This window comes from Hydra vulgaris, chromosome 12, assembly GCF_038396675.1.
Source record: "Hydra vulgaris chromosome 12, alternate assembly HydraT2T_AEP".
Classification (NCBI taxonomy): Eukaryota; Metazoa; Cnidaria; class Hydrozoa; order Anthoathecata; family Hydridae; genus Hydra; species Hydra vulgaris.
The window spans coordinates 19,314,069-19,336,376 of NC_088931.1; the positions used below are offsets into that span (position 1 = coordinate 19,314,069).

The following is a 22,308-nucleotide window of genomic DNA, read 5'->3' on the forward strand; positions in this document are numbered from 1 at the left end:
AACTAAAATATAGTTTAGTTAAGTACTTTTTTTTCAGTTTTTACTATTTTCAACACTATTTAATTTAATGTGATATTCTACGTGAATAATAATTATAAAAAACTTTTTGTGATCATTTTTTTTTTTATTTGGATAAGTTATACAAATCTGATAAATATCAGTCCAAACTTTTTCACTTTTTTCTTTTATATTGTTAGACAAGAAAAGTGAGCTTGCTGTTGAATGTCTTGTTTGGCTTCTCCCTACCCCACCACAAAAATTCGTTAAAAAGGCTCACTTGCTACCGAATGTGGTCATGGAAAATCTTTTTTTTGACTTCAAGGTGTTGTTGTTTTTTAACTTTTTGAAAAAGTTATTATTATTTTTTTCTTTTATTCTTTTATAACTTTTTTATTCTTTTATAACTTTTTTATTATTGCCACTCTTTCTGACAGTGAAAAAAATATTTATACGTTAACTGTGCATTTAAGACACTCGAAGATTGTGGAGTTAAACGACCAATGCTGCTCTGGGTATCTAATGGATATTATATTAAGACAGACAGAAAAGTTATAACACTGACTTGTTGCAACTGTTTTATGGAGGCATTAGAGTTTTTATTCATGTCTTTTTATGTTTTCGCTATTGAATATCCGACCGAATTAAGATTTTTTTATGGCTTTTTAAGAAAAAGCCATGAAACTTATATGGTTTGTAAAAGGTGCAACTGTTGCTGACTTGTTTAATAAGATAACTTTCAAAATGTATAAATCCCTTTAAATTCCAGATTGATTTAAAGACATTTGTTTATTTTTTTTTATTTGTGAGATGTTTTTGTTTGGTATGTTATGGGATTTTTTAGTTTAAGATAATTACTAAAATTTATTTCCAATATTTTTTAATTTATTAATTAATTTTAAATGTTTGCATTTTTCATCTGTATGTATTAATTGTTTCAGTTCAATTGACAGTAATTAAATCTTATGACTTTAAAATGTTAACCCATAAAATTTGCGATCTTTTCTAAATTTCATAATTAAAAAAAAATCTATAATTTACTATATAAATTATTGTAAAGAGTTTTGAATATTAAAAGTCTACAAAATATTTAAAAAAAACTTCCAGTAATCTACTGGCATTCTTGGAATGAAATTCAAGTTATTCACAAAAATGCGTAAAAATAAGACTTAGAAGAAACTTGCATAAATCAATTGTTCTTAAAACGAAATGCAAATTATTCACAATAATGCGCAAAAATCACAATTATCAATAAAAATCGTAAAAAGATTGCATCGTAAAATCGTAAATATATATATATATATGTTAAGCAAACTCACAAGCAATTGAATAGCCGTTCTGTTACAAAATAAAATTTATACACACTAGTGTGGATCAAATATAAGTCCACAACTGTGCAAAATAAGTACACATTAGTGTGTAGGAGTGAAGCCTACACACTGATGTGGAGGAGAGTGTGGAGGAAAAACTGCAAAAGTGTAGTTGCTGGATCTATTAAATGAAGTTTTTGATCACCTCAAAAACTTACTTTTTAGTAGCCAACAAACAAAGCCCAATGTTTGTTGTATTTAAAAATTTCCAGTTTGTTAATGCATATTTAAAATGGATTCTGGCTTTATGACTGCAACTTCAATAATATTTTTTGGGTGCTCATCACTGGGTGATATCATTTAATGTCAAATTGTATAACCATCTGTAGAAAACTCTTGTTAACACCTTGGCTAAATTTTCTTCAGATGAAACATGTTTTATATCAAGTTACACATTGTATTTTTTATAAAGTTGTTGAAAACAAGCTTAATTTTCATACTATTGTAACTTTATTTGACACCTTGGACTTAAACTATAATTTTCTGGAAAGAGTATCAGAAGCCTAATTGAGCACTATCATAAAATCTGAAAAAACAGTAATTTTCTTCAGCATTCAATATTTTATTTTTCAATTTTTAAAATTTTTTTTATCTAAAGTCAAATTCATTCCTCCTAACACTAGAATTAATTCATGGGCATCATTAACATATTTAGGTAGGTTTTGACACAGGTATACCGCTATAAAGTTTGGATACCCAACTTTGCTACCAAACTTTAGTACTTAATTATGGATATAATTTTTACAAAAATTCTTTGCATTCTGGAAAGTGAAAGGAATATATAAAATATAGGATAAAAGTATATATAACATACTCCGTTTTGTGCAAATAAACTCATGTAATGGTGCTGGTATACCTTTCCGCAGACCTGTTAGAAACTTACTTATTTCACATTATCTTAATAAATGCCATCATCTCAATTTTTCGCCAAACTACTTATTTCTTAAAAAAAAATACAAAATGTTTGTAACCAAGCACACACTCATAAATAATCTAACTTCAAGCTAACTTTTTTTCTTTAGACCAAAATTGTTTCTCACCAATTTTCTCAAAAAACAAATCTAACATTCAAACACCATCACTTATTTTCTAACCATACTTAAAAAAATGTGTCTCAATATAATCAAGATTTACCACGCTTTTGACAAAAAATATCATCCACATAAACAGACACACCTTTTTGTTTCTAAATACCACAGTTTAAAATGACTAAAGAGACTACTCTATTTTTAACTAAAGATTTTTAACAACTTCTGTAAATCAATAATTGCTGATTTGTTTCTCATTCTTCTTTGTTTCTCTTCTTTATTCTCTTACATATGTTTCAATGAAATTGGTTCCTCAAGTCTAAACCAGTCAAAATTTATTAGTTTTAATTTGTTGTACAACAGCCATTCATGGATTTACCCAAACATTTTAAAATAATCCAGTTATTTGCTTTCATATTCTCTTTTAGCAGATTTTTTTATTGCATTTTGTGCAACAACAATTACCCAGTTCAAATAAGTTTCTAATATGTCAAAAAAAAGTAAGTTAATGAGCCATATGATGATAATTAGGAGATAATTAATGATACTAAAACCTGTTTTTTGATCATCTATCATTTCATATATTAATTATTAATAGACAAACAAATAAAAGATGATCAAAAAACAGGTTTTAGCTATTCCAAAAGAGCATATAGATCCTAGTTAACATAACTCTAATGGGTATGGACATTAGCTTGCATCAATCCAAGGATTATGTTTCTATTGTTGTTTAAAAAACTGGTAGTTACATAGATGTGACTAATTCATCAGTAAAAATTCGAATTGAAAAAATAATTTTTAGCATGATTATAATTAGGTTGCAACCCTCATTAGAGCTAAACTTTCATTAGAGCTTAGCTAACATTTTAGACTAGAACACCGATTGTTATAACTTTGTTAATTGTTATAACTTTTGATAAAAAATTTTTCTGGATTTTATGAAAAAAATAAATGTAACTAAGTACATGCTATGTCTAATAACCGATCACAAGACTGATTCAAAAATTTAAAAGAATGCAAAAAGCAAAAATTAAAAAACACTTGTTTCCATCAAAGCAATATTAATTAGTAATTAGTATAATTTTATCAGTCAGTTTTCAAATTTTCAATTTATAATTAGTTCCATATCCCATAAAACTAAAAAAACATTGTTTTTAAAAATACATTTTGAAAACAAAAATTTTTATGAATTGTTTCTACTTTGTTGACTAATGACTTTTATACTAATTTAATAAATCACCTCCTATAATTGATGGTTAGATTGGCAGTAACACATGTTCCCTATAAAGTTGCAACAATACCTGCAACCTCATCGTGAAGTGTTGCAATCGCTCCTCCATGTACATGACTTAAAATGAAATAATAAATTTAGTTAAAAAAACACTTCCAAAAAAACTAATTCTCAAAATCATTTAAAAGCATAAAATATACATTTATACTTCTAAACACCACATACAATTTTATACTTCAAAACACCACATACAACTTTATACTTCTAAACACCACATATAATTTTATACTTCTAAACGCCACATACAATTTTATACTTCTAAGCACCACATACAATTTTATACTTCTAAACACCACATTCAAAATTATACTTTTAAACACCTCATACAATTTTATACTTCTACACACCACATACAATTTTTATTATATAAAATATTTCTTCAATATCAGGTGCAATTTGTATTAATTTTAAAAAAATTTAAATTTACCCAATGAAACCTTCCAAATATGGCCCATATGTAATCAAAGCTTTAGCTTTATTTTCAATTTTAGAGTAAAAAAAACATCCTTGATAAATATCAATATCTTTATAACCTCCATAGTGTCTTTCTGCTAATTCTCCCTTCCATTTTTCAATACTGTGTATTTGCCAGTTATGCTCAAGAACAAGGTTTTCAAGTTTATTAAAGCAAGCAGCAGCAACTTTTGACCTAGGTAGCACATCAGATTTCTCGCCATTCTTGAAAAATGTTGCAAAAGTTTTCTTAGGCACTGATTTAGAACACCAAATATTTTTTAAAAACTGAAAACATAAAAAGATGATAAACAAACAAAACACACACAAAAAAAAAGAAAACAGATTGTAAATCATATTTTAAATGAACTAACTTGTATTATATGTGTATAATTTATATTAAATCGAAGCATATTGGTAACAAGGCTGAAGTTTTTCAAAAACTAAAAAGTAGAATGTCAGTTTAAATAAAATTTAATATAAAAATACGCAGTTAAAAAAAATATTTTGGGAAAATTCTGTATCTGTTGAATTTTTGTTAAATGTTTAACCAATCCACAAATAATAATAAATTAATTATAATAAAATATTATAAAGATATTTGTCCTTTTCTTTTACTGGAACACTTGAGAAGAATGAGCAGTGCAAGAAATAATGTTAAAAAATTACAGAAAAGAAAAGGAGCAAGGGTTGTCTGTACTTTTTAAAAAAAATATAAAACTTACATCAACACTTCTTTACCAAGTAACTTGGTAATGATGATGATGATGATATATATTTGTTGATCATGCTAATAACTGTTGTAACAATTTTCATTTATCTGGTCATCCTTTATCTTATAAGACCTCAAAACCAGTATTGGACCCTGTTGATTTCCAAACTGTTACTCATCTAAAGAAAAAGCGAAAGCAAAAAGTGCTTATTGGTTCTGGAAAAATTCTAAACAATTTATGTATGTTAAAACCACTTTCTTCGTATGATTGCTCTAAAACTACTTCTATATTTGTCTCTCATTTATCGCCAACTGCCTCTGCTGAAGAATTAGCTGAGTTTATCAACATAACATTTAAAACTAAAGCCACTTGCTTAAAAATTGTCGCAAGTAAATATCACTCTTCCTTTTAAGTATCTGTCTCTGCTGGAGATGCTGTCAGGCTCTACGACTGTAACAAATGGCCAGAAAATGTGCTTGTGCGTCGTTTCTTTGAAAATGGCAGTAAGGATTTATACACAAAGTTCTACACACAAATTAGTACTCTTGTCTGCAACATATGATATCATCTGTCCACAAGAGATTTGGTAACTCAATAATGAACTTAGTTTCTTGAACAACATTGTACCTGGTTTTTTTTGGCTTTGGAGTGTCTCCAACAGATTCTTCAGCAGGTTTTATTCGTGGCAGACCATTTGGTGGTGTTGCTATCCTGTGTCATGATTCTGTCTTCTTCAGAACTCGAGTTGTTACTATTGATAATTCATGGTCTGTTGCTATCCAACTTGTTAATAACTTTTCTGATAAGTTCACAATTATCAATATCTACATGCCTTGTGATTCATATGAGAATGTTGATAAGTATCTTGAATGCCTTGGTAGTCTTTCAGCTCTTATTTCAGATTTAAATGGTAAATTTGTTATTACTGGTGACTTTAATTGTGATCCAAGATTTCCGTCTCCATGTAGTAGTCTCCTAGCTGATTTTTGTATAGATGAACATCTTGTTACAGCTGATATCTGTCTTCCACATGATTCCTTTACCTTTGTTAGTGAAGTATGGGGCACCTCTTCTTGGATTGATCACTGCCTTGTCTCCCAAAGTTCTCTATGCAATGTTAATAACTTCGAAATAATTCAGTCAACTAGTTCATCTATTCATTTACCTTTAGCGCTTGATATCTTGTTTAAAATTGATATATCTTCTTCCTATACTGCTCACCCTACTTCGACAAGATCTCCTAAAATAAATTTTAATGCTTTGTCGACCATTATGATAAAGGAGTATACTTCCACTGTGTCTAACTTAGTGTCTTCAATTAACAGGGATCAATTTGAAGTAATTAACTGTAATAATGTACATTGTAACTCACATGAGCATGTTAAGCAGATTAACCACCTGTACAATATCCTTAATGAATGTCTTACTCAATCTTCATTATTCAGTGTTTTAATTATTCTAAATCAAGTTTAAATAGAAACCAACTTATGACACATTGGACAGATTATGTAAAAGATGCTCATAAGGCTGCTAAAGATGCATTCTGCTTAAGGCGTAGCTATAATTAACCAAAATTTGGCCCAATCTTCAATCTTTTTAAAAATTCAAGAGCCTTATATAAATATGCCATTCATTTCTGCAAAAAAAAGAAGATACTATAAAAGCAGAAAAGCTGGCGAACAGTTTAGCAAATAAGAACTATACCAGTTTCTGGTCTATCGTGACTTCTATTCACAGCAATAAATATAGTCTTCCACCTTCTATTGACTCTGCCTCGGGTCCTGATAATGTATGCCACATGTGGTATAATAACTATTCCACCCTGTTCAACTCAGTTGAGCCAATATGCAATATAAATGACAACTTTATAGTTAAACACTGTAATCTTCTTAAAGATGATGCCTATTTTGTCACTCCTGATGAAGTCCAATCTATCATAAATCATATGTCCTGTGGAAAAGCAGCTGACCATTTTGGACTTCAGTTGGAGCATTATCTCTATGCTAGCCCAAATTACTTTAATATTTTGTCTTTGTGTTTTTCTTCCATGCTTTGCCATGGATACGTTCCTATTGGTGCTTCACACTCTGTTATTTCTCCCATGGTGAGTGCTTAATGTTTTTAAAAAACAGAGCAATAGTAAATTAGTAAAAACACTTAAAAGGGTGTTTCAGAAAAATCACATTTCTAAAAACTCTAATGTTCTGTCATGTGGTATTGACACATACCAGTATGATAGGAATCTGAAAAATGGTTCAATTTATAATTTAAAAAAACCTAACTCGAATTGGTTGAAGTTTATTGAATTTGTTAGATTTTTAGCATTTTTTAAAATGTTTCCTGTGGTACTTTTTTCTTTACTGGAGAGACAGAGGGAGTTGGAAAATGGGCATAAACAACTTGTGTACCCTTACATTCTTATCAAGTCTTTCAAAAATTGAAAACTGGTCTATAAATGCAGATTTTAGGTTATAAAATTGATAAATTTTGTCATTTTTTGCAGTTTAAAACATATACTTTATAGTACTTAGTACATATTGTGTACACTTGCACTTAAGTCACTTAAAAAATAATAATAATATACAAAAAAAAACAATTTGAAAAATTCTTTAAAACGCTTCCTACAACAAAGCAAACTTATATCAAAGCAACTATTAGATCAATTTATACAGTTTTAAAACAAGAATTTATCTTTTTTTTTCTGTGAAGAACTGCATTTTTCAAGTACCTTAATGTGGCCTAATAAAGGCTACATATTAAAGCATTTAACATGTAGCCTTTATTAGCCACATTAAGGTTTAAAGCTTTAATAAAGTTGCACATGTTCTACAGAGAATACAATTAAAAAAGAATCCCAATATAAAATCAGCTGGTATTTGCACTTTGAAAGCTGAGACTGTTATAAGGTAAGTTTAACACTAGCAAAATAGTCTTATCTCTTAATATGATCATTTCTCCAAATTTTTAAAATTATAGGTGCTTATTCCACCACATAAGCTTCATTATTATCCTAAAATACTAGTTAGATTTTAGCTTTTATATTTATAAGTTACTGTATTATGGCTGGATATATTATGACAGAACCAAAAATGTGCACTGGGTAGCAGGCAATATATATGGAAGTAGACTAATAAGTACTGTGGGCTGCAAGGGATTGTTTCATGATTGTCAGAATCACAAATAATGTGGTAGAGGTATAAAAATTGCACAGGACTTTTATAGATTCTGATAGAGATCCGAGATCCTTCAGGGTGTACAAAGAAATGAAAACTAAATCCTGCCATTCGATTTAAGAAGTCCTTGAATCAATTAATCTAAATATAGATAGGCTACATTTGGAGCCCTATGTTACGGCTTAGAGTTTATTATTAGTAATGAGGCAATTGCTTGAACTATTAAATAGTGTAATGAGTGCAATCTGTGCTTTGAGTCAAGTTCTTTAACAAATTTAAAAATGATTAAAATACCAAAAACTATAAAACACAAAAAATCATTGTCATCACCAAGTTTCTCTAAACCTATCATTCACTAATATTTGTGGTCTTCGAAGTAACTTTTATTCTGTTGAGTCTTATCTCTTGCAAAGTTCACCAGACCTACTTGTTCTATGTGAGACTAATTTGAGTTCAGCTGTCCCATCTTAGGATCTTAGTGTTGATGGTTATCTTTCTTTAATTCATAAAGACTCCAATAGTCACATGCTTGGCCTGGGCATTTACAGAAAATTAGATTTGAATCCATAGATTATTCTTTTATGTGCTTTCGTTTAGCGCCACTTTACTCCATTGCCTTTCTTTTTGTTCTATATTGTCTTTCTTCATCTCAAGATTTCACTCTTTTTGATATTATTTGATCAAATTGACCAAGCCCTCTTTCTTTATCCTTCAGCCAATATTGTTGTTGTTGGTGACTTTGATGCTCATCACATTGAATGGCTTGGCTCTAGTATCAGTGACTCTGCAGGTGTTAAGGTCTTTTGCCTTTTTCAATCTCTAACTTAAATAGTCAACTTTTCCTGACAACCTGAATAATTTACTTTCTCTACTCGACTTTTGTCTTGTTTCTAATCCTAGTCAGGGCACAGTTTCTCCACATTCACCTTTAGGTGCTTTTGATCACAGTTTGATATCTCTGAAACTATTATCTCATTTTTCTTCATCATCAGAATCCCCTATCATTGTACCCCATACAACTACTTTAAAGCTGACTGGAACTCTTTCCGTGATTTTCTTTGTGATGGCCTTTGGGTGGAAATCTTTCGCCTTCCTGCTGACAAATGTGCTTCTTACATAAATCCTTGGATTCAGGCTGGTATGGAATCGTTTATTCCTTCTTAACGATTCCCAGTCAAGCCTCACTCTTCTCCATGGTTTTCCTCACATTGTACTGCTGCAATTTCTAATCAAAACCATTACTTCCATATCTACCAGGAAAATCATTCTCCAGAAAACAGATGTCTGTTTACTATTGCTAGAAACCATTGTAAAAAGGTTTTATCTAACGTCAAAGCCCACTATTCTCAGGTCATGAAATCTCATATTTTATCACAAAAAATAGACTCTTGTGACTTCAGGAGAACTTTTAACAGTATCAATAATAAGGGTAAATCTGTTGTTCCACCTCTCTAGTATGGTGTAGATTCTGATACCTCACCTAAAGACAAAGCTGAATTGTTTGCTAAGAACTTTTCATCAATATAATCACTTGATTCCACTAGATGCATTCTACCTGATATAGCCAACAAACAGATTGATCCATTGCTTAACATTTCTATCACTTCAGCTTCTGTATCTAAAGTGATTTCCTGCTAAGACTCTTTTACAGCTGGTGGTCCGGACAACATACTTGTTATAGTCTTGCAGAAGTGTTCTCCGGAGCTGTCGTCTATACTTTCAAAACTCTTTAACAAGTGCTTATTAGAGTCTTGTTTTCCAGCTGTTATCCCCATTTTCAAAAATTCTGGAGAGCGATCTGACTTGCCTAACTACTGTTCCATCAGTCTCCTTCCTATCATAAGTCTTTAATTAACAAACGCCTAATCTCTCATCTTGAATCTAATAACTTACTTTCTGATCATCAATGTGGATTTCAATATTCTTGTTCTACAGCTAATTTGCTAACAGTAATAACCGATAGGTTTTCTTGTGCATTAGATAGAGGTGGAGAGGTCAAGGCTATCACTCTTAACATTTCTAAAGCTTTTGATAAAGTTTGGCATGCTGTTCTTCTCCACGAGCTTTCTTCCTACAGTGTATCAGGTAACATCTTTAAGATTATTGAATCCTTCCTTACCAATCGCAGTATAAAAGTTTTCCTCGATGAACAGCACTCTTCTTTATATCCTGTAACTTCAGGGGTTCCTCAAGGTTCTTTCCTTGGCCCTATACTCTTTTTAATTTACATTAACAATCTTTCAGATATTCTTATATCTAAGGTAGCATTGTTTGCTGATGATACTACCATTTATTCTAGTCTTGATAAGAAGCCAACACTCTCTGATTGCTTGGAGGGGACATTTGAGCTCGAAAAAGATCTCACTTCTGCTACAGCATGGGGCTCACAGTGGCTGGTGAACTTTAATTCAGATAAAACCCAATTCCTATATTTATAAACAGTAATGTACTTGATGAGTCATCTACACTTCATCTTCTAGGATTTACTCTTACTTCCGATTTTTCTTGGAATCCATATATCAAATCCATTGCAAAATTAGCATCTGCTAAGGTTTCTCTTTATCACACTCAACACTTTTTTTACTCTGGATTCTATTCTTTATTGTAAGAAATACTGTTGCTATATCTAGGGCGGATCTTCCAATGATGCTCTTTCTCTTTTAGACAAGGTGCAAAAATGCATCATAAACATAGTTGGAACTGCTCTTGCAGCCAACCTCCAACCACTATCACATCATCATGTTGCTTCTCTTTCTCTATTTTCTACAAATACTATAATGAACACTGCTCTAAAGAGCTAGCGTCTCTTGTACCACCTACTAAAATCCATACTCGTGTTACTCGTCATTCAATTAAGTCTCATCTTTTTACTGTGACTGTTCCTAAGTGCTCCAAAAAGTCAAAGCTAAAGGATTTTAATAGGATTTAATATGCTTATATAACCAAAACATTAGAAAGATAAAATCATTATGATTAACTAGAAACCTAAAGTTAAAAGTTAAAAGGAACTTATTGTAGAAAATCAAAGCTGCTAGTATTAAAAAATATAGACGATGTTAAAAATTTCGAAACTAAGATTATTAAGATATTTAAAAAAGAATAAATAAGCAATTAAATTCATTAATTTTAATATAAGATATTTAAAGAGATTAAACAAGCAATTATGGAGCATGAACGTAATTTAGTAAAAAAAATAAAATCGAATACTAAATGTTTATACTCTTATATAGATAGCAAAACCAAAATAAAAAACATTGTTAGGGCCATAGGAGACACAAATGGTGACGTTACAAAAGATGGTGAAACAATATGCAATACATCAAACACATTTTTCAGTTAATTGTTTCAAAACTTCTTAGGTTGTACCTAAAAGCCATCCCAGCCAAACTGGCCTGTCTAAAAACCTGAAACCCGGCCAGGATAAGATTTTTTTTTAATAAAGAAGCAAACTAATATAATTATTACACAAAGTTTACAAGTAATAAAAATATCTATTGCTAGAAATTTTATTTTTTTGTTCAAATATATTGGCTAAATAAAAATGTTGTGTGAAAAAACTGACACAATGCACAGGCATTATGACACCAACAATTGCACTGATCGCATTGTGACCTTTTTAAAAGAGCACCACTGGGTTTAACACAAAACTGGATGTCACATATATCTTTGTTATCAATGTTAGCACACATGCGTTGTACAAGTCTAGCACAAATGTGTCAACAGCATTATGCTACAGCTGACGAATCTACAATACTAATTTTCACATTGTTGGTAACAGCTTCTGCAAACATTAGTTTAAAAACTTCACAATGGAGTTGCTGAGGTGCATTAAAACAATTTTTTTTCCATATTCCATGTTCATTAGTAATAGATGACCGTCATATCATATACCTCACACACATAGGAAGATTCGAAGTATTACCTCCATTAAGAGAACCCGCAATTCCAACTGTTTTATCAAGAGTGTTAGCAATTAAAAGTGTCCAGTGGTTGTTGCTAACATGAAGGGGCAAAAGAATCTAGTGGTACTTGCATAGACAGATTTTTTTATAAAGCCAACCATCAAGGTTTTTTTCATGCCATTATTGAGCCAAAAAAGAGGGTGAAATATAAGCATGGATTACAGCATCATTTAACCACTCATCTGATCTTAGTGTTGCTAAACCTTCACTATAAATTGTGCAACTACCAGTAACAAATTTTTCTTGGGGTAGCAGCCCAACAACTCATGATTCAACGCCTAAGTATTCTGTTGAAGTAATTTTTTCCATATGTGATGCAATTGCATTAAATTCTTCATGATTCATTGAGACAATCTCTTAGAATTATACATCTTTAAGTAGGCTGCATTCATCTGACAATTGAGAAGTGTTCGATTATGATCAAGGTACACAACAACACCAGTGGAAATAGATTATGTTTTTTTAACCATTGCTTGGTTGCTTTTAACAAATGGTTCTAGCGAATTAATTTATTTATTTTCAGAAAGACATCTTTAAAAATATTGAATGATGTTGACAGGTGACAGACTTGAACCAACTAACTACAGACCAATTCTTTAACATCAATTGTATGCAAAGTTATGGAAAGTATTATTTGATATGAAATAATAAAACATCTAAACAATAATAATTTAATTTCAGTGCACCATCATGGTTTTGTGAACAAACAAAAAAAAAAAATCTGTTCAAAAAAGAAAGTATTAAAAAATGTAAAAAAGCACAAGTAGTGCTTGGAGAAAATATTTCTGAATGGATAGAATGATCTGAATGGATGTTGCAAGTGGTATTCTTTAGGGATCAGTACTTGGACCATTATTATTCATCTTATATAATAATGATATAATGTTAAACATAAAAAAATAAATGCAAATTATATGCAGATGATACAAATTTTTTTTTTTAGAAGATTTACAAGATGATTTGAACAAAACAGTTCAGTGGACAAAAAATTGGTTAATAAAATTTAATAATGACAAGTGCAAGGTTATGCATATTGGAAAAAATAACCCTAAATATGAGTACTTGATGTTAAATAATTCCAAAGATAAAACATATGCCAATAAAAACAACTTGAAATATATATACCATTAAAACATATATATATATATATATATATATATAAAAGATTCTGGTGTATATGTTTCAAATGGCCTAAACTGGAATTACCATATTTACTATACACATCAACTAAAATGCTTTCCAAAAATTAGGCCTAATAAAATACTTTTTTAAATATTTAGTTAAAAGAAATATAAAGTTACTATTTGCATCATTAGTTATCATACCTCACTTACCCTATATCGTCCATAAGCAACCATTTATCACTATTCAAAGTTAAATTTTATGATCAAATTACTGAATACTGATGAAAAACATTAGGAGGACTTAAATTGCTATATTAGTGCATTATTATACTTTTTTCTCAGTACTTATAAGTACTGAGAAAAACTTATTACTATAGTAATATGGTTAAATTTTGCTGAAATTTTTTTGGATAAATGGTTGCTCATGGACAATATGGGTTAAAAAAATAAATAAATTTTGAACTTTTTTACGTTTTTCTTTGTCGCTAGAGGACCTTATCATACCATATTTGTTTTCGCTATTAAACTATTTATTAATTCTCATTAAAAATTGTTAAATTTTATTTTGAATTGTGAGAAATTGTTACCATGGTATAATATACAGAGCGGACAGCACGGAGGGGGGGGGTATCACTTTTTTTTTAAAGACCTTTTTTTTCATTTTTAAAGAAATTTCTAGATATAGAGGACTTTTTTAGAAATCGAACATTGTGTACCTCCACTTTGAAACCTGCGCCATGAGAAAAATATAGAAGAAAAATAAAGAAATAACCAATTTTTTTTTTAAAAAGCCAACTTTAGCTCTCAAGAAAAATAGATTTTGTAATTAAATGCCATTATTTAATTTTTTTTATTAATTTTTAAATCTAATTTTATTTAAAATTATTCTTAAATAAAGTAAACAACTTAAATTTAAGTTAAAATATCATGTCTTTAACAACTATCGGCACATTAAAAAAAAATACGATATTGATATCCAGAATTCTAAATCTGTACAAGGCACGGTATAAAATTTTGAAAACTGAATAATTTAAAGTCGTATATGGATTTCAATTGAAACTTAATAAATTAAATCAAATTTAGGTGTATTAAATACGCAAATAAATTTAAGAAATAAAAAAAAATGCTGTTCTTTTTTGTCTCCGATGTAAAACACGATGCGTTTTTTTTATTGTAAAAATACTCGGCTATACCAGTTCCAACTTTTTTTTCAGCTATTATTAAGAGTTTGAATTTAAAAATTCTTTACCTTGTCCTCAAGTTTGTTAATGGTGTTTTTTTTTGAATGAAGTGCCGCTGAAGTTTTGTCTTCAAAACCGGCTTTAACGAAGCACACGAGAATCGCCGGTATTTTGTGAAAGTTAAAAAAAAAATGATAATAAAAGTACACTGTTCGCTCGTTATATTATTTAAATAATTTTTATCTTTATTAAAATAAAAATTGATAGTTATGAAAAAATATAAAAGCGGATGGAAGAAAATAAAATTTAACTAAGAAGACGAGAAATGTTGCAAAAAGGTTCTGGTAGTAACGAAAAAGATAATTGAACTCACTCAACCTCACAACATTTCCGAGCCTGAATCGAATATTGAACGTGATATAAGTAACGCAATTAAAAATGAACTTGTCAAACTGATAATCATGACCAAGCAATAGGTATGGAGATATTAGATAAAGCAACAGCAAATAAAATTCATGAACATAAACTTCAAGATGAACCAGATAAACCTAGTAAAATAAAGTTTATTTATAAATTCCTGATGATGTAAGAATTTTGAAAGTTGCTGATGTTTTGCGCGACTACTTTTGTTTTAAAGGAATTGCTAGTTGTCAACACATTGAGAATAATTTTAGCACGTCAGAAAATATATTTCAAAGTGATATGTTTAAACAGTTTTGTTCAAACCCATTTTTTTTCGAGAGCAATTGAACGGTTCAGAGAGCAATTGAACAGTGAGAAAGTTCAGCGTGATTTGTTTTGTTATTCTCCAAAAACTGGTAAATTACTCCGTGCTAATTTTAAAATATTGGCAAAAGCCGAAGAAATGTCACTGCTAGCAACTAATGATTATTACAATTGGAAGAACGCAGTCAGGAATTTAAGTTGCCATGAAATCAGTACTTTGCGCAGAAAAAGTATTTAAAGGTTATGAAAACAACAAGAAAGCAAATAGATAAAAGCCTTGTAGAACATGTCTGAAAAGAAAAATTGGCGTCAAATTCTTAAACAGATTATAAGTGCAACTAAACTATTGTAGTTGAGAGTTCTTGCTTTTCGTGGAAACGACGAGATTATTGGATCTATGAACAACTGCAATTATTTAGGATGTTTGAAGTTACTTGCAGAGTATGATCCATTTCTTTTAAAATACATTTAAAAACGTGCTAACAAATGTAGAGACCACATATTATATTTGTCATCAACAAATTGTGATGAATTTATTTTAGTTATAAATGATCATTTAATGAGGTCGGTCAAACAAGGAATAAAAGTTTCAAAATACAATTCTGTCTCAGTAGACTCAACACTGGATGTTTTACATTCCGACCATTTAATATTGCTAATTTGATATGTAATAGCGAGCGGATTAGCAGAACGCTTTATAACTTTATTCCAATAAATGAGCATACTGGTGAGAGCTTGGCAATAATCTAGTTTTAACTAGCTTTACTCCTTTACGAATACTAATATTTAAACAACTTTTGGACACACGTTGTTCTGCTCACCACGATGCAGTTGATGCACTGCAGAACGAATACAAAACAATTCAAAAGACTCTTGTCAGTATGTCTGAATCAAAAACTGAAAAAGCTGACTCGCAATTGGAAGCAAAAAGGCTAATAAATAAGTTAGAGACTGGACTAATGTTCCAAGTGTGGTCAATTGTTTTAGAAAGATTTGACAAAACAAGCAAATGTCTTCAAGATGCAAAACTAGATTTAAATTTTAGCTACAAAGATGTTGAAATCCTTAGAAATGTTTGCACAAAAGCTTCCTTCTCAATTCAGTAAAAAAGAACAGAAATTTAAAATTCTGTATCAAAGCAATGCGTATCAACATGAACATAAAAGAAAAATTAGGCGAAACGGGACAATCGTGATGAAAAAGCAGATTATGCTGACGCCGGTTAAACGCCTTTAGACAAATTTAAAATACACACATTTCTTCCAATTATTGACATTATTATCAGCCTTGAATAAGAGAATCTCTGCACACTGAGAAATCCAATTATTATCAGCCTTGAATAAGAGAATCTCTGCACACAGTGTTATTGATGAGGCAATAACTGAGGCAAATGCACTAAACATTTTAGTATGTGACGCACCCACAACGTTCTTTCTGACGCAACACAATAATAATTTATATATAATATAATTATTTACACTAATTACAACACCCCTTGATCTCTAGATCATAAAGTCTGCATACTTATTCGGAAACTTCAGCACTCTTGTCGATCTTCTGAGATTTAAGTTGTTCGCGATGGGTTCTTACGATTCTCTAGTACACAAGTCAGCTACAATGGGAGAAGGACGGAAGTCTTATATGTGATTTGGAAATCAATTGATTTCTACCGAAACTTTTCGTTCTGCATCTTTGACTCTTCCTCTATTCCATTCGCTCGTACATTTTGAATCAGGTTGTTTAACAAATACTTCTTATCCTTGTGTATAGTTGTGGAGACCTTCCTTGTTAGTTTTGGCAGAAATTGTGTGTGGTTTCCACTTATAGGAGAATAAGGCTTTGTAGGAGGGTGACGTTTCCTCGCCATTTGTTCTGGGAGCCACGTTATATCAACATACCATCTTTAACGGAGTTTCTCCACTTCTTGCTGACATACGCTTAATTGCAGGATCTACAATAAACATCTTTTACAACTTTTTACGACTGATTCAACGCCTTTTCTGCAGTATGAATAAATACAAATTGATTTAGCTCACGGTAGTCCATCACCAGACGTACTCTTAATTTTTTTTTTTTTAGATTATTTATCTCCCAAGGCCCGAGGGGGGGGGGCCACTACAGTCGAGGAGGCTACTCATTTTTTTGTGTTTTTTGTTTTTTAGTTGTTATTCGTGGTGCAACCCTCTCTCAACTCTTTAACTCTGATACACGAACCTTGCCGAGCAAGGCCGCTGCGCGGAGAAACTAAGTTAAGCGCGGTACTTCCAGGGACGTGGTGGGAGTCGAACTCCAAACCTCTCGCTTACAAAGCGAGCGCTCTTACCACTACACCACTACCGCACTTAATTTGTTTCGTTGAGTTATTGCCATCAACGTAATGATGCCATTACGTTGATGGCATCATTACGTTTACATCTCACTAGAAATGGTTACAACTATCCTGTGTAACCCATTCTCTTATTTTCATGGCCTACTCACTTTTAACGTCTTCAGAAATATGATAATTTGGAATTTTGTTTGCTAAAGTTGATGCTTCCAACAGCCATTTCCAAGACACGCTCCAACTGCCACTTTTGAGTACTGCTACAAAGTCTTTATTTATCAATTTTTGAATTCATTCATTTTTTCTTGAGAGTCTACAGAAGCGCAAATAATTAGTTGTTCTACATTGAACTTTATTGTTTCACCGTCTCTCCCAACTTGGACACCTTCAAGCAGTCGTATTGCGTCCATACCTAGTAGCATTTGATATTCAGGAACAATATTGGTAACCAGGCATTCCAAACCAACAGTTGTATCATTTATATAAAGATCAACAACAATCTGGTGTTTTATTTCGATTGACTTCCCATTCATTGTGCCAACCTTTTCTTTTGCTGGTTTGATATTTTTTTTATGTTTACACTATCACAATTTAAAATTGATTTGAAGCAATCTTTTCAATCAATTGTCCAACAATGCTTTTATTGTTCTTCCATTGACACATACGCAGAGAGTTGGTGGTTTTAAATTTTGTGGGAAGCCGCTCGCACAAAAACGAGTGGTCTCCCTTACATGTTTTATGAGTTCATACACTTTTTATAGCAGTGCTGACCAAGTGGTTGTCCTTTCCACACACAAAGCACCTCTTCTTTTCAATTTCTTTGTTGCAGTTTTGACTGCAACAAAGAAAGATCAACCATGGGCCAAGAACGCTTAAATGTTCTGTCGCTGTTATACATAGAAAATAGACTACTTCAGCAACTTGATTTAGATTCTGTAATTAAAAAGTTTGCTAATAAAAAATCTCAAAAAGTTTACAACTAATAGTCTAAGATTACAGTAAATAAACAATCCTTCACACTCACTAAAATTGCAATATCAATGTGGAAATATTTGCTAATTATTGCATCAGTTTATTAGTTTGTTTAATTTTACAATTTTTTATTTCATTAAAACCTATTCCAGGGCCGCCGACACGGGTTTCGAAGTGGAGGGGGAGGGGAGACACAATTATCAATTCTTAAAAAAAGTCTTCTATATCTAAAGTTTTCATAATAATAAAAAAAGCAATTCCCCCCCCCCCCCCACGAATGTCGTCAGCCTTGTATTCATTACAGTAAATATTTTGAAAACGATGCAACTGCATTGAATTATAATAGTTATAAAAAGTGGCCTCAAGCCCACTTGACCTTTAATGCAGCCTTGACTGCCACTAATATTCCACTAAATAACCGCAAAACTACAGTGGATCGCTTAAAATGCCTATATAAGCCTTCTGATATTCCGCTTTAAAATATATGCTGGATATTGACACAATTTAAGCTCAGTTAGCAAACGAACATATATTATGACGCAATATGTTTACGTTATAAGCAACATTTTTAATCTAGAGCCTGGCTTTAATTTAATTTATTTTAGTCAATATTAATATATGTTAATATATATTATGATAATAGATTTTTTTTTTAAACAAATTCTTTAATAGCTTTAAATTTTACGTAAAATAGGGTTTATAATTTTTAACTTGAAGTTTGTATATTTAAGTTGTTTTTTTGTGTGTTAATTTTAGGGTTTTTAATTTAAAACCATATTATTCAAACATATTCGAACTTTTTTTACTACGTTTAATTCGCCTTAAATAGGAAACTATTTAATTGTATAAATACCTTTTCAATTGTTTTTTAAAGGTTTTGTATGTAATTAAAGATTTCTACTGTATGTTTTATTTTCTTTTTTGGATTTTTTAAAATTTTTAGATTATCATTAATTTTTAGATTATTATTAATTTTTAGACTATTATTAATTTTCATTTTTTCATTTTTAACTATAATATTAAAAAAAATACAATTTGCAATTTTTTTAAACTTTTTTTTATTTTTTATTTAACTCTATTTTTCAAAATCAAAACTTTTAGTTAAAGTTTTTTGAACGCGCATTTGCACGCATCTAGATTGTCAAAGTTATTAATTTTGAAAATAATATTATTGTTAATTTGTGTTATATTTTTATTGCTATAAATATTATTTAGATTATATTAATATAATCTATTTTTCTAATTGCTATTAATCAAAAAATATGTCGTTGTAGGAATTTACGCTTTGGCTTTAGTATATTTTAAATTGATTAATGTTAAACATTATAAACTGATATGGAATATTTAATATTAATTAGTTCTTACTGTATATCGATGGGTTAATTCTAAAACATTGTTTGTTCATTTTAGATAGTTGTGAGGAAAACGTCTTTAAAAGTTTAAACTCGTATATAAATACAAGTATTTAGAAAATTTTTTGTTGAATAACTTAAAATGGATATCTCCTCCACTCCCTATCAATTGGTAGACGGCGAAGAGATCGATATTTCAACATTCTAAGTCAATATAGCTCAAATTTAGACCTACAATGTTTTAGAATTAACCCATCGATATTACTGTATATATTACGAATATAAAACGAATATTATAATGAATATATTATATATAAATCTACCTAGAAAAAAATCTAAAATTGTAATTTAACCTACAATTGTAACTCAACTTCGATAGCGGCTTTGTTTCTGTTTTTTATTTTTTCCTTCTTGAATCTTTTTGATTCTTTTCTTTTAATATAAAAATATATTTAAAAAAATAAACATCTGCCATTAGCGATACCATTCCAACGAGTTTAATAACAGAAGTGAGAAACAAGCTTTCTTAAATCGTGGCCGTACAAAATCTTACGCCGAAGTTTTCGATAAGTCAAGAAGTAGCTGGATGGTAGAAAATGCTAAATATCTTACAATGGATGGTAAAAAATATCTTACAACTGTAATTTGATTTAAAAACCCAGACTAATGAAGTTTATTTAAATATTAGGAGTTTTCCGCATCAATAATTTTTTTTTTCCAAAAAAAAAAATGATCACTGCGGAAAAGCATGTGTTAAGTGAGCATACGTTGTTTAATTTTTATTTTATTCCAAAGCAAAGACACACAAACTATATATATATATATATATATATATATATATATATATATATATATATATATATATATATATATATATATATATATATATATATATATATATATATATATATATATATATAATTAATTAGTAAAAAACACTTATCTAACTTTTATCTTCGACTTGAAGTTTCACCATTGCTGGATCATCAGGAAGAGTTCTGGATCATCAGGAAGAGAACTCTTCCTGATGATCCAGCAATGGTGAAACTTCAAGTCGAAGATAAAAGTTAGATAAGTGTTTTTTACTAATTAATTATTGCTCTGTTCTTTAAGAACATTGAGCACTCTATTTGTAAAATACACTAACATAATTTACATATATTATATATATATATATATATATATATATATATATATATATATATATATATATATATATATATAAATTAGTAGAAAATCACTTGACAAAAGTTTTTTTTTATTTAACACTGTGTTTTATCAATGAAGACTCATCAGAAATGAATGATCAAATTAATAAAAATTCAATTTATACCAAAAATTAAATTACAGGAAGTCGCAAATGTCTTAAGTACTGTAAATTTTCACACATTTGTGGAATTTGCTGACACTATTATAAAAAGAATTCTTTAGAAATGATTACTTATGCTTTTTTTTAAAAAAATGTTCTTTAAAAAGAGGGATTTAATGTAAATATTATTTGAGCTCATTTTTCTATAGTTTTTAGAAGAAACTTATTTTCGTGCCTACATTTAGAAATTAATTCCGATTTTTTGCTTAATAAGCATTCTTGGTTTGCACGTGTAATCATTTCAAATTTTTCTTGTAGGCATAGTATGCATTTTTTGGAAATATTGTTATATGCAGGTGCTGTTTTAAGGATAGACCAATTCAGTATAAAATCATCAATATTTTTACCTTTTAATTCCCATATATATTTTGACAGCATGGTGTCTTTTGAATACTTTTAATTTTTGAAAGATTGCTTATGATTGGCAAAACTTTTTTTCCTTTCACCCTCTGTTATGCCTATATATTGTTTATCAGCTTCATTCTTAGAGGAAACAACACATTTATATACCACATTTTTTGATAAACAACTTCCACTCATTGGACAATTGTTTTTTTGTTTACAATTACAATTTTCTGTAGTTTTTTCATTTAGGATTTCTTTTTTGTTTAACAAAGCATTATTGTGACCTTTTATAATTCTTTCCATATTTTTTGTGCAACGGTAGCTTACTTTAATTGGATTTCGATTAAAAATTTTAAGTAATTTATTAGAGGGCGGGAAATGCTTATCGACCAATTTTAAAAATACTTTTCCTATGTTAGTGGAAACATTTTTGCTATATGGGGGGGTGAACCAAATTATGTTTCTAGTTCTATTTCTCTTTTTTGTATTCTTTTTTTCAGGGTCAAATTTTAGTTCAAAATTTTTAAAGCCACTTTTTTAAGGGCATCTTCAAATATTCGTTTAGAGGAATTGAATACATTTTCATAAGAGGAGTTTTGGTCTAGCCTATTGTTGATTAAAATCGGGATTTTTTTTCAGAATTTGGGGTGGATGATTTGAGTTAATATTAATATACAATAATTCATCGTTTGGTTTTTTGAAAGGCTTATATGAATTTTCAGAGAGGTTAAAAAATGGCGTCTAAAAAGTTCACAACTTTTAAATTTATGTTTATTTCGATTTGAAAGCCAATATTTTTAAAAATTTTTATAATATCTTTTCTAATTTTATCGAGCTGTGGACCAGATTTTTTATGCATTACTATTAAACCATCGTTACGATAAACGCCTAAATCTTTTATATTGATTGTTTTACTTAATAAATCTAAA

At 29.8% G+C, this 22,308-nt stretch overlaps 1 protein-coding gene across 7 annotated transcripts in view; it reads right to left on the bottom strand.

Moving 5' to 3' along the window:
* LOC136088552 (uncharacterized) overlaps positions 1–13,626 on the bottom strand; it is a 22,195-nt gene extending 8,569 nt beyond the window's left edge. For 2 of the 7 annotated variants that reach the window (XM_065812449.1, XM_065812450.1), the window contains exons 1-4: positions 13,575–13,626; positions 4,514–4,582; positions 4,220–4,427; positions 3,636–3,743 (exon numbers count right to left, since the gene is read on the bottom strand). In XM_065812449.1, coding sequence (XP_065668521.1) covers positions 3,652–3,743; positions 4,220–4,427; positions 4,514–4,582; positions 13,575–13,613 — 408 coding nt within the window. In that variant the 5' untranslated portion in view covers positions 13,614–13,626 and the 3' untranslated portion in view covers positions 3,636–3,651. Of the gene's footprint in view, positions 1–3,635; positions 3,744–4,113; positions 4,428–4,513; positions 4,583–4,864; positions 10,840–13,574 lie in introns of those variants that run through there. The other 5 variants (XM_065812446.1, XM_065812447.1, XR_010642257.1 and 2 more) reach the window with 4 other exon arrangements.
* Positions 13,627–22,308: the final 8,682 nt, after the last annotated feature.